This window comes from Arachis duranensis, chromosome 8 (assembly GCF_000817695.3).
Source record: "Arachis duranensis cultivar V14167 chromosome 8, aradu.V14167.gnm2.J7QH, whole genome shotgun sequence".
NCBI lineage: Eukaryota > Viridiplantae > Streptophyta > Magnoliopsida > Fabales > Fabaceae > Arachis > Arachis duranensis.
In genome coordinates this window covers 36636100-36653102 of record NC_029779.3, presented here as the reverse complement: position 1 = coordinate 36653102, position 17003 = coordinate 36636100, and the positions used below count along the sequence as shown (strand labels likewise).

Below are 17003 nucleotides of genomic sequence, written 5' to 3'. Positions count from 1 at the left end.
TTCCGATGTTAGAGATGACGAAATAGGATTGGCTCTTGTTAATTATTGTATTATGATTAATGACTATGATAGAAAGCCTTGATTTTCAATCCTTGCCATGAATGTCTCTCTTTAGTATTTGTTATGGCCGATTTTCTGAATTTTTGCAAAAACGGCGCCGCTTGGATTGAGGAACCCTAACATTACCCAACCCTCACTCCAAAACGGCAAAACGCGCAGCATTCCCCCATCACCCTCGACCTTGAGCTGCTCCTTCCTCTCATCGTCATCGAGCTCCTCCCTCACTCCCTGACTTCCGTCTAGGCACTGGCCTGCTACCGCTGCCGTCGCAACTTCCTTTCCCACCATCGTGCAACCATCATTTGAGCTTCGAAACTACCGTTACCGGTCTCGCCTCCTGCCTCCGTCTCGTAGCTACTGTTCTGCTGGTGCTAACTCTATTCCACCGGTCAGTCCTTCGGATTATATACTCTTCCTGTGTGAAAACTTATTTAAAATTTTATACACAAATCTCATCTATGAAACATTCTCCCCCATCTTGATTCTCTTAACATCATTGTTCTGAAAATCGAACTGGACTAACCGGTTCAACCGAAAACTGGTGACCAAGCCGGTTCAGTTGATCATATAAACCTGTCTGCAAAAAACCGATAAAAGAATCAGTTGAACCGGCGGTTAATCGGTGAACCGGTTGAACTGATCGGTTTTTTAAGAAGTTCCGGTTTGGCAACAACGTCAAAACGGCGCCGTTTTACATTAAAAAAAGAACCCTAAATCGGCTACCCATTCAACCAGCCACGTCAACCGCCGCAGCCACCTCAGCCCCGCAGCCCCGTCGCGTGTGGAAGCTCGGCACCGTCGCAGGAGCTTGACGTCGTTTCCTCTGTTCGAGCGCCCTCTCTGTGTTCACCATGCCTCCGTCACCGTCACCGTGCCTCCGTCACCGTCCCTTCTGTTAGTTCTTCCCTCACCGCCGTCAGGTAGGTCTTCTCCTTTTCTCCATTTTGTAGTATTTATTTATTTAGACTGAGTTTTGCGCTGTTCATTCTTGTGATTACAGGTTCTGAGATTTCTGATTTCATATTTTAGTTACTTTTGGTGTCTTTGTTACAATGTTTATCACCCTTGTGATGTTATATTATATCTTATCTTCTGTGACTAGGAATCATTTAGTTTGGTTAATTACTTAATTTTCTTCATGATTTTTGTTAGCTTGATTTTGAATTTTGTTTGCTGTGACTTGGAATCATTTTGTTTGCTTAATCTCTCTCTGTCTTCGCCGGCAGTTCCGTCTCTCACTGTCACCGCGAGCTCACTCTATCATCGCCGTTCATCTCTCTCCATCTCTCGCCATCATTTTGAATTTTTTTTGCTGTGACTTGAAACCATTTTGTTTGCTGTGATATTGAACATTTTCCTTTGTTAGATACTTTGGTAGTTGATAATTATGACATGCTAGAATTATCAGAGGGAGATAATGATCAACATTCCAATTTGAGGTAAAGGTTCTACATTTTGTATCTATGCCAAATTTGGTGACCTTGCCCTTTGGCTTCAAGGATCTATGAAGCCATTACAGTATTTGTTGGTTTCAAGATGAATCAATCTTGTAGTGCTTCTTGAGTGACTACCAACTATGGGTTCACTTTAATTTTTGTTGCTGATGTATATTTTGATTCAGAAATCAGAATTATGGGAATTGTTGCTGATTTTCTGATTATGGTATTGAAATGATGTTGTTGCTGATTATGGGAATTGTTGCTGATTTTCTTAGTTTTGATGATTAGTACTTTTGTTAAGTTAAAAATGGTTGATTTTTTGTGTTGGTAGAACATTATAGGTGTTATTTAGGTGTGTCTTGATCTATCTATGAAACATTCTCCCCCATCTTTATTCTGTTAGCATACTCACCCTAAGTTTTATGCAGGAATGCAAATTATAGCGACATAACATGTATAACTTTCATTACAATCAGGTGAGTGCGACTGGAAGAAAGTCACATCCAGTACGTCCTGGCATGTTTCTTGAGACCGTCTCCAGGTTAATGTCAAAGTTATGCTTGTTACATTTTATTCTTTGGTATAAAGCAAATTGGACTAAGATGATATCTTTTATGCACTCTTTTATTGTTTTTGTTGTGTACAGTGAATTTGAAGTGTCGCGGGTTTTACCCATGTGATCATCTTATTAAATTAGAGCTTGTGAGTTTATGCTAATTTTGTAAAAGAGCTTATTTGGTTTATGTTTCTTTTGTTAAAAATATGTTTCTGAAGAATTTGACGTATGTATTCTTAGAACTGAGTGAACTTATATCAAGACAAATTGAAATGTTTGCTTGATTTAATGCAAGGTATGCGTTTTTTTTTTAATAATGTGTTGAATGTGTGGGTTTGAAGAGGCCTTTTAGTGCAAAAATTCCAGTTTGTATTAGCATTGTCCTATCCTGCCGTTATTCTGTGCATATGTTTTGAAATGAGGTTTTCTTGTTTGTACAATAAACCAAGTTATATAATCTGTAAGAGAATGCAAACAATGAATTTAGCTATTACTAACATTTTGTTGATATATATATATAAAGTAAATTATAATTATGTTTTAATGTGTTTATTTATATTTTATTTATTATTTTATTATAAAATAATTATTTTGATTGAACCACGATTGAACCGATTGAATCAATAAACCAATAAATCAGTAACTAAAGTGATTCGATGACCAATTCGATTTTCAGAACTTGACCGCAACATCATCCTCACTTGGGCTGAAACTACAACCATATTCATAGGCTCATAGAATCGGGAGTAGTAACAGAAACACAGACGCAGTTGATTCTGAATGAAGACAGCAGGGAGCATATTCCTAAGGACTCACTTCCCCACTCCAACTAAGCTCCTCTTCCTTCCTCTTACAAATCCCAAACACTCCCTCTCCCTAATTCCCATTTCCATATCCTTCACCCGCTTCTCATCCACCAATCCCAATCCAATCTTATACGGACCTTCCCTCCACAAAGGAACCGCTCCAACACTTCAACGCCCCCAAAACGATACCCTTCTCACCCTCCGTGAAGATGCCTTCACTCGCGTCTTCCACCTCTCTGCCCTCCGTGTCCCCTCCGCCCACTGCTCCGCCTTAGAGACTCGCCTCCGCGGCCACCTCCTCAACTGGCCTCGTGTTCGCAACATCGCTCGCGTCCCCGGTGATGACCTCGATCCCGACCTCGCTTCGCTAGTTACCTCCGGAGAATCAGGAGGAGGAGAAGAAGGACACGTGTCGTTGCAGCGATGGATTTACGGCCAAGCCGAGGGAGACGGCGACGTTTTGAGCCCGGTTCTGTACAGAGAGAAGCTCGCAAGGACGTTCAATACGCGTGGCTTCGTGAAGTTCAGGAACCTGGCGAAGATATCGAGGCCGCCGAAGAGGAAGAAGAAGAAGAAGGAGGAGGAGGAGGAGGAGGAGAAGGTGAAAGTCGAGAGATGCACGGGGAAGAAATGTTTTGCTACGGTGGAGGTTGTTGAAGAGGACGATAATGGAGGGGGTATTTTGGGGAATTTGGTTGAGGAAGAGTTTGGGAGGGAGAAGTGGAGGGGCTCCACGAGGTTGCTGTTGCTGGATGAACGGTATGCCGGTCGCGGCGTCCAAGACTTGCCTGAGGCTATCAAGGTGGTGTGTGTGTGGGTCTTTTGTTTCTGTGAGTTCTGTGACAAACAAGCATTTTGCAACTGCTTTCTATATCTGATTTTGTTCATATTATTATTAGTATCTGCAATCTAACTAATTCGGTTTGAGCATTGCGGAAACAAAGCTCTGGCACTAGTTCTTACCCGTTTCAGAAGACTTGAATATGATTGTTGATACGTTAGTTCTTACCAAGTGATGTTGGTCTTTGTAGTAGTTTATTGATGCTATGCTTTGGTATGCATTGGTTCTTGTAAATTGATACCAGCTGAATAGGTTAGACGAGTAACTTAATCCTATCACATATATCATACCTCACACCAAACAAGATATAATAAAAATGAGTTATGTAGTATATACTTATACAACATAACAAACAGGGCTTTAGGCATAGCATTGTGATGCTATGGTTCTAGGCATCTGAAAGCATGTATGTTAATCTCATATGATGTTTTGTGTTTGGTATGCTTTGTAAGATTGTACAAGCCATCTAGTCCTTCGTGCAATTTTAGCTTCATGCTGATGTGGGGAATTTATACTGTTAATCCTTGAGGACCTTAGTGTCATGTTATTTACGCTAGTTCAGTTTAATTGTGCTAGCATGAAAGTGAATACAAAACAGTTGAAAAATTACATTAATGTTTGGATATTTGTTACCTGATATTGGTCAAACTTTTCCATCTTGCTATTCGTAGTTTTAAATGGGATAATCATATGTAGATTCATATCTGTCTTTTGTGTATTATTATTACATTTTGTTTCTGACATTTTACCCATTCACTTTTGACATGGTTTATGTTTCCTGTCTTCAGGCCGTATTAAAGGAGTATGCCGAAAAGAGTGCAAATTTGACTTTTGAGCTAGTTAGGTGCAAATTGACTCTGTTTTATGATTATTGGCAGATGAATGAGGTAATTAGACCAAGGATATCCAGTTATCCACTGTTGTAAATATAAATCTCTTTTAGCCTGTGCTGTGTGTATCTGTGTTCAGTTTTTCATATGTAAAGATTTTTCTCTTTCTCTTGTCGTGGGAGATGAAATTCTCTTTTCACCCTCATGGTTTACATAAATGATATCTGTGCTTCAAAAATAAAATAATATGTTTTGCCCTGTGTTCCATACGATGTTTACTTTTTAATTTCAAATTTGTATTATGATCTCTAGAAGATATGTTCTTTTAAAAAAGAAATTATTGAATTTCTTTATCCAACTTCAAATTGTGAGTGAAAAAAGAAATTCTCAGTCAGTCAGTCCTTTATTATTGTTGCAGATCCTAGAGGTTTTGCTACCTGATGGTGTGGTTGTTCCTTCAGCTTTTGAGACCGTTGGTCACATTGCACACCTGAATTTAAGAGAGGAACATTTACCATACAAAACACTCATAGCAAAGGTTCTTTGTATAGAAATATCTTTACCAATCAAGTTAAACGTGTAACCTAGAACATTATAAAATTTCTTAATCATGTTAACACATACTATCATATTCAGGTTGTGCTGGATAAAAATAAGCCAAAGATACAAACAGTTGTGAACAAGATTGATTCCATTCATAATGAATACATGACCATGCAGCTTGAGGTTCTAGCAGGAAACCACTCTCTAGTTACCACAGTTGTTGAGAACGGAATACGCTTTCAGGTTGACTTAGCAACAGTGTATGCTCTATTTCCATCACTGACCAGTACAGAATATTTTGGAAGACTTGCTTTAATAATTGTTCAATTCATGTCAATGTAATAGTTCTCTATATCCTAACATAGTAAACACCTGGAATTTGCTTCTTTTTTACTATGCAGATACTGGAGTTCTAGGCTTGCAACTGAAAGACAAAGGCTTTTGAGTGGTTTGACACGGAAAGATGTTGTCTGTATGTATCTATTTCTTTAGATTATATACCAGCCTACTTATGTTATATTTCAGTTTCTGTGTCATTTGATCCTATGTTTTGAACAAATTTGGCTGTTCAGCGTAATCTGATGTCAGCTACCAATGATGAAATTTGATTGTTTGTAACAAATGTTTGAATATCAAAAGTGCTTAACGGTGACACAATTAGATAGTGCTACTTGGGTCTTGGTGCAGATTTGCTAAACAGTATGGCTGTGAGAATGAGATCATTGAGAAATGCTTGGAATTGAATTTTGTCTGAGATTTAACCTTTTCACAACTTATGGGCTCAGGTTATTTTAGTGCTACATGCTGGTTTACATAGATTTAAGCACGTGAAGAACTGATTTATGTGTTGAGTGGGTGTAGAAGTCTTGGATGGCTAGACAGCCCGTTGTTGGTAGCTGGATAGTGTGTAGTCTAGCAGCTTCTAATATTTAAGAGAGCAATTAATTTTTTAAAAATGATTTATTGTTTAAATGATATTTGCTTGAATTTATGATTTCCTGGAAAATGGGAACAGTAAAATTACTTTGAAGTCCTTATGACATTGAAAGTCTCAAGGAAAATAAAAACTAAGCAACAATTAGTGGACCTGCATAAAACAGACAGCACAAAAGTGTTGCTGTTGCTTCAAAGACTTTCCTTTTCCTTTTCCTTTTCCATGCAATAACTTCTCTTTTTATCTTTAGTTGGTGACTTGTTAGAGCATTTTCTGTATGTTGACTTAATGATAGGTTTTTTCTTTTTGGATAAAATTCATGACTACTAAATAATAATAATAATGTTATAAAATCATATTGACAGGTAATGTTTTTTCTGGAGTTGGTCCCTTGGCCATATCTGCAGCAAAGATAGTTAAGCATGTTTTCGCTAATGATTTAAACCCATTTGCAGTGGAGTATCTGGAAAGAAATAGTGTTCTAAACAAACTTGAAAGGAAGATTGAGGTATGCTTGCTTGTTAAGTGGTTATCTTCTCGAATATATTTCATGAACTTTTACACACGAAATGATAAAAAGGAAGCAGCTCCATGGAATATATAGATGCCATTTCTTTGTTAATGTAGAAGTGCTGAAAATATTTATATATGGATTAGCAGGTAGGAAGTGCGGACATAAGCAGGAATTTTCAAAGTGTCTCTTTAGGATTTGAAGTATTATTTGTGTGCTACACAATGATGTGACTGAGTGATGATTAAAAACTATGCACTATACCCATTATTAGTGTAGTTCCACATGTTGATTAATAAACAAAGCAGAAGTTACACTTGAATCAGCGTACAGTAACAATATTTTTCTTAATCGGTTGTTCTAGGTCTTTAACATGGATGGGAGAAGGTTCATTAAGGCTATGTATGCCAGTGATAAAGCTCAATCAATCACGCAAGTGGTTATGAACTTGCCAAATGAAGCTGCAGAATTTTTAGGTTGCCTTTCATGACTGGATCACTGTGACTTTCTTTTTTTATATCTCATGTTCCTTTAATCTATCCAAATATATGTCACTCATCTAATTTGATCGACCCTACTTTGTATGTAAGTGTTATAACTTAAATCTGGTTAACTGTTTACACCTTGATAAACTTCTAGATGCTTTTCTTCTACTGCAGATGCATTTAGGGGAATATATAAAGACAGACCCAAGGACACGGAATGCAACTTGCCAACGATCCATGTTTATGGATTCTCCAAAGCGCAAGATCCGGAATTTGATTTTCACGAGGTAAGTTGCTGGTATTTTATCTGTATATATTTTTGTGCAGTCATTGGATCAGACTCAACACCAAATGACTGGGAATTTTACCATTGTGTCACTGTTGAATGCATGTGACCTGTTTCTTTTTTTCCCTCTGCTTCCTTTTGTTTATTTAGTCATACTTATACCTTGCAACAAACATAAAAGCATGTTAACGAAGAAGCCCTTGTGGTGCAGAGAATAAGAATTGCCCTGCTAGAGGTTGCAGTCGACGTAGAAATGCGACGTGTACGACTTGTGGCGCCTGGAAAATGGATGTTATGTGCATCATTCGTTCTCCCTAGAAGTGTAGCATTTGCTAATACTGCAATTGATACTTAAATATTTTTTACTGTCATTTAGCCACATTGCATGGAGAAAGTTTTGTTGCATTACATTAGTTGCCCCATGCCCAGAGCGAATAATGTACATATGTTGTAACATGTATTTTTCAAAATCCATACCACAGCATAGCTTTGTTTATTTATTTATTTTCTTAGGATGTTTGAAATAAAAGTCCAATAACATGCATTTATTGAATTGTAAGAGCTGCCGGTGGGTTATTTTCGAGTTGAAGTTGATTTATCTTATTCAAGAGTGGTTCCATGATCGACCCAAATGCTGATACTGCCAGTTCCTCATAAATAACATCATTTTTCCTCAACAAAAAAAAATCATTTTTTTGGCAGACATCTTTTTATATGTTTCTAATGAAAATAAAATTAACAAAAGATGGGCAAAAGTACCTTTTCCTTTATTAATAATTATCCTCTTCCTTTATCTAAGCTGAATCACAAACAATCCCAATAATCAAGAGTATTTTTCAAATATTCTATTCAAATGTAAAATACTGTTCCAACAAAATTGGCCATTTATTTTTTAATTCTTTTTTCTTTCGGGATCTGTTATCCAAACATACCTGTGATTTATGGCTTACAATTACAGCCTTACACATGAGACAGAAAACAAGATCTTAAGGACCCAGTCAGGGGGCCAAAATAACATAACCACAAGAGAGTAAAATGTCTTTGCAACAAATCCAACAATGTTGATCTTTGAAGGTTCATACTTCATAGTATGAGCGAAAGATGGTTTGAACTTTGATGTCACATGTAGAAGCCCTTGAATTCTAGTACCACTGACTCCTAACTTCTTGTTGGGTTGTCTTCGACTCTTCGTGCATATCCCCACGGGGTCCACTTCATCTCTTGTATGGGCTGTGACACGTTTCAGTTTGGTATGCTTCCTCTTAATCACCAAACTGAACTTGCCTCCCAACTCAATTTTTTCTTAGTACTATCTGGATTTCGAAATGTTCTCACAATATTAATGTGTCAATATATGTATCCACTAACATATTTATGACATTTAAATTAATGAAAGAAATTAATTTTTACCTTTACCAATAAATTTGACAAATGTATTATTATTTAATTGGAGAGACATAAAAAGGGACACTACAAATATGACAAGTAATTAATCTGCTTTTGTATTTTGAATATGACTTATAAGTTCCTTGTCTGCTTGGTGTTTCTCAAATAACAAAATATATATATCCACACCATACATTCACAAAAAGGTAATAAAGATACTCTCTAAGTAATTGTGCATTATACTTACTCAATTCTAATATGAGTAATATCAATATATGATATGAGTATTCTTTTATCTTTGCGTGTGTTTTTAACCATGCTTTTAGAAATCGGACCAAATTAGTTGGTTGAATTGAATTAACTGAAAATCGATCACAAGATTAAATGAGTTTAATTTTAAGTTATGAGCGAATCAGTAAATTGATTAAATGAGTTTAATTTTTAGCAATCAATTAACTTAAAATAATAAAACACAAAAAAATATTTTTTAAAAATATATATTTTATGCATAAATATATTATTTTATGAGAGATATTACATAATCAAATCTTTTTTATAATTAAATTTAATCAAGTTTGTTCAATACTTGTTCGATGAGTAACTGAAGTGCATAATTGTAATGAGAAGATAGAATTATAGGAAGAATAATATTATGATGATTTGTGAAAAATGCGATAGATAGGTGAGAGAGTTGGAGGAGAGCTGAGAGAGGTGTGTGTTTACTAAGGTGGGAGTGTGGGACATGTACGAGAAACATGTTTGCTTTTATGTCTGTTCATTTTGTTTTCTAATTGTTTTCCTTTTGGCAGGACCAACACAACTACCAGGTGATGGTGACCCTTAAACATGCCCTTTTTCTTCTCTCTCTGCAATTTAATCAATGCTCTCTATATGTATCAACAACACACCCATCCTGGAATCCCTCCCTCCACGCTCCATATAACACTCACTACCCTAAGGACTAAGCTATATATATGTTGCTTTCATCAATATCTTCTTTGATCCATGTACTTCATCTATCCTTATGGCATAAGATGGGAGAGGGGCAAAAGGGTCTTTTTAGGATGGTAGGTAAGGGCAGAAGGGTAAAAGTGGAGTAGCAGAGGAAATCTCAGTTGAGATTGAGATCTAAATAATGATCTGGGGAGGTGAGTGTGGTCCTTCTTTGATTTTATTGTCTTATTGGTATGTATGTGTGAGAGAGGTATCTTTGGCTGTTTTGTATAGAAATAGTTATGCTCCTTCACTAGTTGCATAAAGTTACAACCAACAGTTACTCTAACAACACTATTCCTTTATGGCAATTCTCTCAACAAACAAATATTTCTTTTTTTTTTTTTTTTAAATAACAACGCTTCTCTTATGATCAGGTTCATCAGGACATGTGCTACGATGTTTTTGGTTGTGTATAATTTTTATGTTTTATTATGAATGGTCCTCCTAAAATAATGTATTAGTTGATTTAGGTCCTAACTTCTCTTCCCCACAACTTAATTGCATTGTCACACTCATTAAACCACCCCTTTTTGCTGCTACAAAACAAGAAGTGAAACCTTCGTCTTGGGCGGTGGATTCCTCCATATTTATGAAACATGAAGTGTGTTATATTTGTATGACATGCATTCATATAAAACAGCTGTTTGTGGGGTCCTGCTTTTCCTCTTCATTCACCCTTATTATTATTATTATTCCAACTACTAAAATTAAAAATTCAAAGATTCGATTAAAAATTAATTAAAGTTGAATTAGATATAATAAGATAACATTTATATATAAAATATACTTTAAAAATTAAACATATTTTTATATTTTATTATTTTAAATTCGTTAACCATTAAAAAAGAAGTGGATTCAAGTTTAGACAAATTCACTAACAACAACAGTTACTTGTTTATATTGTTAATTGTATAACCATTAACTGATTGTATTTGTAAATATATATATAGATTAGATTTTAATTGGTTAATGGTTATACACCAAAAATAATTTGAAACTAGCATGTGAAGATGTATAATTAGGAATGATCGAAATAGAAATATTGGGAATGTTTTGGTGTTGTTTTAATTTGTTATTTTGGCCTCCCCCTATGATCTAAGTAATAATGATGAAGTAGGTATTTGCAGAAGAAGAAAGCATGATTGCATTTTCGAAGGTTAATAATAGGTGTGTCAAGGTGGTCCCCTTCAAAGACAAATAATAATATTATTGTTACATTAAAGTGTGGTAAAAGTGAAACATAATAACACTCAGGGTAGGTTCACTTTAAGGAGAAAATAGGGTAAAACTTTTTTAATTGAATTTCTTAAGTAGGAATACAAACAAAATTCATCCATAAAATTTTTCCCCATCTTAAACTCCCAATCCAATCTACTCTAAAAGTAAATCAATTATGAACTATAATAATACATTGAAAATGAATATAAAAAAGAATAAAACAAGGAAATTAATGAAAGCAGAAAAGCAAATGCATGGATGGGGATCAGTTTGTGATCTTCAAGGTTGTTGGGACCAACCTAGCTATTCTTCAAGAAGCGGCGCTAGTATAATCCTGTGCTTGATGTTGTGATTGTGATTGTGGGATGGTGATTGTTACTTATACATGCCCTTTGATTTCATGATATTTGGTCCTGCTTCAACTCTTAGCTTCACCATTATTATCCTTTTACAAAATAAATGAAAATTCTTTGCAACCCTCACACACACGCTTTGCATCTTGGGGTCCCCAATTCACTAAGGTTTGCAAAAGTAGGGCATCATATATATGACTACTTGCATTCATGTTATCACAACTTAGGAGTCTTCATTAATTTCACAATGTATGAATACAAAAGAAACTAGCCTTTTTTTTTCGACATTCTTTAATTCGATAGGTTAATGACTAATCTATCACGAATTAAAGCTTAATTTAAAGATTTATTGTTAAACAATAAATTTTATATGTACAAAATGAGATTTGAATCCGACATTTATTTAAACAACAATGCTAAGGAACCAACTCTATATAAGTCAAGAATCAGCACCGGTGACTTTAACCGGATGTTGTTACCGATAAGCACACGGATGTTTCTTTTTCTTGTAAATTGGATGGTTTTGGATATGATTTCTATGTTTCATGTGTTACGCATTAATAAAACATAATTAATTATATGGAACCAAGTAATAAATGATCAAAGCATCTGTTCCGTGATTCTCTCTTAACACTAGCGTATCTTTCCTCATGTTTTGAACGTGGTCAATAATAATTTAACAAACAAATTAAATTATAAATTAAAAAACTAATTATAATTAATTATGTTGTTCTATTTTTGACTGATTATTAGTTGGTTTCATATGACCAATAAATTAATTAATAGATCAATCCAAATTAATTACGATAATAATTAGCTAATGTATGTTGGCTTGCATGTTCAAATTAACTTGTACTATATTATATATCAATTAACGTATTATGCGCACACAAAAAATTAACTATTGATCAATTATTTGTATAGAATATATATTTAAAATTAAAATATGTCAAATAATATATATTTTTATACATAATACATAACGATTGATTTTATAACTGATTTTTTTATGTACATAAATGTAGTAGTAGGATAATTATTTTTCTTAAAGTATTATTTATTTTATTTTATAATGAGAAATATAAATACAATAAAATAAAAAAAACCCAAAAGGTTACTTTTATTTTTGTATAATTGGTGTATAAAATTTTGAGATTATATATGACGTTGAAGCTAAGTTGTTAAGGTCGATGGAATGATGAGAGAACCATATATGCTTCTTTACATGTGCGTGGTTCAACTTTTTCTTGTTACTCAAATATGAAAGCCATCATTGCAAGTCTATTTCTATAGGCAGAGATTCTCATAATTCATGATCAATTATATCTTCTTCCTTATGATTGCCAAAAGCCTCCATCTTTTAAATGATTTACCACTTAGAACCGACCAACATTACGTGCGTATCTTTCAATTCCATATAACTATATCATCATATATATGCCCATTGCAAAACACCATCATATGAAAAAATAATACTAAAATTAATTTTATAATGACAAATTAACACATTAAAAATTAGTGTCACATATTGAATTTATTCTTATATTTAACACACCAAATGCAAAAGAATAATGTAACTTTCTGAAAAACGAACAATATGATAATGTAAAGCCTAATGATATGTTGCCATATAAATTTGTTATAAAACTGACAGAGTGAGAATGCCACAAATACAACTAAACACATATTTGGCCCACATTCCTCAAAGTTTGACACGTGTCACACGATTATCACCTCATCACAACTACTAAAAAACCCCACTCTAATGTAGAGGACCTTGCCTTTCACCACCAATCAAACTTATGCAACTAACACATGTGACGTAATCATAGGGTTATGCAAGGATCACATAATATTAATGCATTGATCTACATCAAAATACCATAATATTATTGACAAAAACTATGGAAATTTAATTTTAGGGTTTACTTATATATTATACTTATTACTAATAAAAGTTTTGTTGTTTAATAAATATCTAAGATATATTTGATAATTTCATAATTTTAAATGAAGGAGAAGAAGACGAAGGAACACACGTATGGCCATGTCATTTCACCATTTAAACACAGTCGAATTCTTTCTACTGAGTATATATATGAAAAAGATCATTTAGACCCATTTCAATTCTCTCTGAAAAGATTCCAACTTTCTGTTTCATTCCTTTTTTCTCTTCAACAACCACCATTACCCCTTCACCCATGGCTACTACTACTTCATTTCTGCATCTTATGGTTACTGATAACAACAACAACAACAACCATGAAGATCAACAACCCATGATGGATAATAATCCTGTTCTCAGTGAGGAAACAACAAGAACAAGGAGTTCTAATGAACATGGAGGAAGAATCATCAGATCAGGAAGGAATAAAGGTGCTCGTGTCAAACCAAAGAAACCGCCACAAAGAGGCTTAGGTGTTGAACAGCTTGAAAGGTTAAGAATGCAAGAGTGTTGGAAGAAGATGATGATGATGAACGACTCTTCATCTTCATCTTCTTCTTCACCCTCATCTTCATCTTCTTCTGGGGTTGTTCTTCCAACAACAACTTCCACAACTGCTGACTATTATCATCATCATCATCACTACCCTAATATGCTAGCTACTTTTGGTGGTAACAATGGTGGTGTTACTATGAAGTATGGTGCTGCTGCAGCACCATCAGCACCAAGAAGCCATGTCCATGCTGGTGGGTTTCAATTCATCCCTCAACAAGTTTTTCATGGAAGTGCTGTTGGTCATTTCATGGGGAATAATAGGAGTGGCTTTAGTGGCGGTTCTTCTTCTTCTTCTTCTTGTTCGTCGTTTGGATCTGTGGCAATGGCGCCAGTTTTTAATCCTTTGCTTGGAACCCCTTTGGTTGAGACCTCGAGATCAGAGCTCACTTCAATACCAAATCTTCACCACCATTCTCACCTTCATCAACCTCTTGATTTTTGCCTTAAGGTACTCTAATTGTTAATACCTCTTCTAACCAACTAATTAATTAATTAATCTCCATTTCAATGTGATTCTCGTTTCATGAATTAATGAATTGAACATCATTGGTATCATATGGCTTATCTAATTGTTCATTGTTTTGTGTTGATTAAATAATCTACTGCCCTAGCTTTTTGTTTATATTTACTTATTGCCATGATTTATCTCAGAAAACAAGGTTCAATAATGAGGAGAATGTGAATGGATCAAATGCAAGGAAGGAGAACCCTTTGATTATATGGAACAATGGTCCTAATTTTGTTGGATATGAAGCCCCAAACCTTGATGATAGGGAAGAAGTCACTGAGATTATTAAGAATGATGAAGCTGCTGCTGATGAGGTGGATTAATTAATTAATAATTAAAATTTATGTATAGATGATAGTAGGAATTTGGTTAATAAATGATTGAATAAAGGGGCATGTTTGTGTTTTATTGTAGGGTGTGGAAGTTGTTGCTGTTCACAGGAAGGGAAACTCAGTGTGTGGCAGAGTTTTCATGGAATATGAGTTTTTCCCAGGAAAAGATGGCAGAGGCACTTCTTCCAAGGAGCTGGAATTTCCCACAATTGCTGCTGCTGAAGCTGAAGCTTCCCCTATCACTGTTCCTCCTCCTCCTACTTCTACACCCTATAGAAAACTTCCTCCTCCTTCTTCCAATTCCAACACCAACAACAACATTGATTTGTCTCTCAAGCTTTCTCGCTAGAAAAGAAACCTTCATCATAAAGGGGGTCACTACTTTTTCTTTCTTTTCTTTTTGTCTTTCTTCTTGTTTCTGCTGCATTGTTCTTTGCATTCTCCAACTACAATACTAGTCTTCTTTAATTTTTGAACTTTTATTTGGTAGCCTAATACCTAGCAAAACAGTTCTATATGTATGACCTTGTTAGGAAAATCATCATCATCACTATCTCTATCTCCATATATCCTTCACAAGATTATGTCATTTAATATAGTCTCAGGTATTTTAATTTGTCTCCTCTTTACTTGATTCATGTTATATATTTTTAATTAATTAATGTTGGTTAATTATTGATACTGCATTATAAAGTATCTTCATTAATTATAACACAGATAGATTACAAATTTTACATATATTTATGTGCATGATAATTACAAGTCCATATTATTTAAGAGACTAAAACAAGATATAGACACAAAAGAATAACTCTTTATATAGACTCTGAACAAATGAACAGCTTCTATTACATGTATGTATAGATTTTGACTAAAATTTTTTTTATGTGATTCAAAACCCTAGCAACTGCTCCTTATTGTTTAGTCTTTGAACTTTAAAACACTTTGCACAATGTACAGCCACTTGCTTCTCTCTCTATTTTGTTTTACTTTATTATTATTATTATTATTATTATTATTATTATTATTATTATTATTATTATTAAAGGGTTTCTGTTATAGAGCTAAGTTTGCATCTTTTATGTGCTGAAACACATGGCTGTACATTCTGCTTTGCCCTTTAGGGAGATTGAAGTGTATATATAATGCCTTTTGATAAGACTACTGCTGCTTCTAAACACATGAAAAGGATTCATCACAATACAGGCAAAACAATACTGAACTCCTTAATGTCAAATATTAGTATTTACTTTTTCTATAAACAATTCTTTTTATAATAAAAAAAATAAATGTAAACTCAACATTGTTCCAACATTCTTTTTCATAATTTTTTTATAATATTAAAAGCAAATTTTTTATATTCTCTTACTTCTCATTAATTACTTTTAATACAAAGAATAAAGAATGTACATGAAAAATGTTCAACTATTGCTTCTCCTTAATATATAATTTCATTTAATTTGACTCTAAACACAAAATCTAAAAAAATTAATTCAAATATATAAAAGAGGAGGAATAATAGAAAATTTATTTTTTAGCTAATATTAATTAATTTTTAAAAATTATTTTACTATCATAAATTACAAATGTTTGATTATAAAGGTTGTTGTTATACTTTGTGATAAAACAAATTAAAGGGAGCATCTAGCAATACTATATACTAAAGAATGAGCATGTTATTATTGGGGGTTAACATTTGAATAGGTTAGTTTCCTTTTGCCAAAGTAGTAGTAGAATGTAGTACTACATACACTACTACACTGTGTGCAGCAGCAGCAGGCTAATTAGGACTGATAACTCTGTGATGAGTATAAATATGTTCAGGCAATAAGGCAGGTGACACTGTCAGTAACAAATGTGTGTGTACATATATATATATAAGCTTGTGGAAATTAAACCTTTTTCTTTTTTGGACTCTGTTAGTTTGTGTGTGTGTTTTATGATATGTGCCTTTATCATCATCATCAGCATCAACATCTTGTCTTTAACCTATGCCCAGCTTTTTCTTTTCCCTTCCGTCTAAACACATATAAATATTACAAGTTTTTGTAGGGTAGTACTTAATTATTAATTACTATAAAAAAAAGACTGCTTTTTTTTTTATATTGTGATAAAACTATATAGTTTAGTTATTAATATTTAATCTATCAATTGATGAGAGGATGCTAAGTGTATATCTGAATAGTGAATACTCATTATTATAACAATGTTGTATAGCATTTACAAAACCTGAGCTAGCTAGCGTTAATTTTATTGAGAATTAATTGGAACTATTTCAAAAATGACTAACTAATGCATGGGCATATATAACATGATATCAGCAAAATATGATGAAATGGAATCAAATGTGAATTTTACTACTTGCGTTATTGCATATGCAGCATTTAGATGAGAGAAAATAAAGAGAGGAGAATATAAG

General features: G+C 34.0%; 2 protein-coding genes across 3 annotated transcripts; both read left to right on the top strand.

Moving 5' to 3' along the window:
• The first annotated feature begins 798 nt into the window (after nt 1–798).
• On the top strand, nt 799–7880 carry LOC107462505 (tRNA (guanine(37)-N1)-methyltransferase 1-like). 2 transcript variants are annotated; one of them, XM_052252488.1, is made up of 11 exons: nt 799–980; nt 1976–2040; nt 2732–3663; nt 4491–4589; nt 4951–5070; nt 5169–5335; nt 5477–5547; nt 6375–6517; nt 6885–6996; nt 7180–7292; nt 7503–7880. In XM_052252488.1, the coding sequence occupies exons 3-11, from the start codon at nt 2836–2838 to the stop codon at nt 7644–7646; spliced, it is 1797 nt and encodes a 598-aa protein (XP_052108448.1). In that variant the 5' UTR covers nt 799–980; nt 1976–2040; nt 2732–2835; the 3' UTR covers nt 7647–7880. The 2 variants fall into 2 exon arrangements, with proteins under 2 accessions (XP_052108448.1, XP_015936589.1); XM_016081103.3 differs by lacking the exon at nt 1976–2040.
• Nucleotides 7881–13445: 5565 nt separating this feature from the next.
• LOC107462488 (uncharacterized) lies at nt 13446–14933 on the top strand. The gene is made up of 4 exons (XM_052253380.1): nt 13446–13698; nt 13849–14192; nt 14396–14566; nt 14667–14933. The coding sequence occupies exons 1-4, from the start codon at nt 13446–13448 to the stop codon at nt 14931–14933; spliced, it is 1035 nt and encodes a 344-aa protein (XP_052109340.1).
• Nucleotides 14934–17003: the final 2070 nt, after the last annotated feature.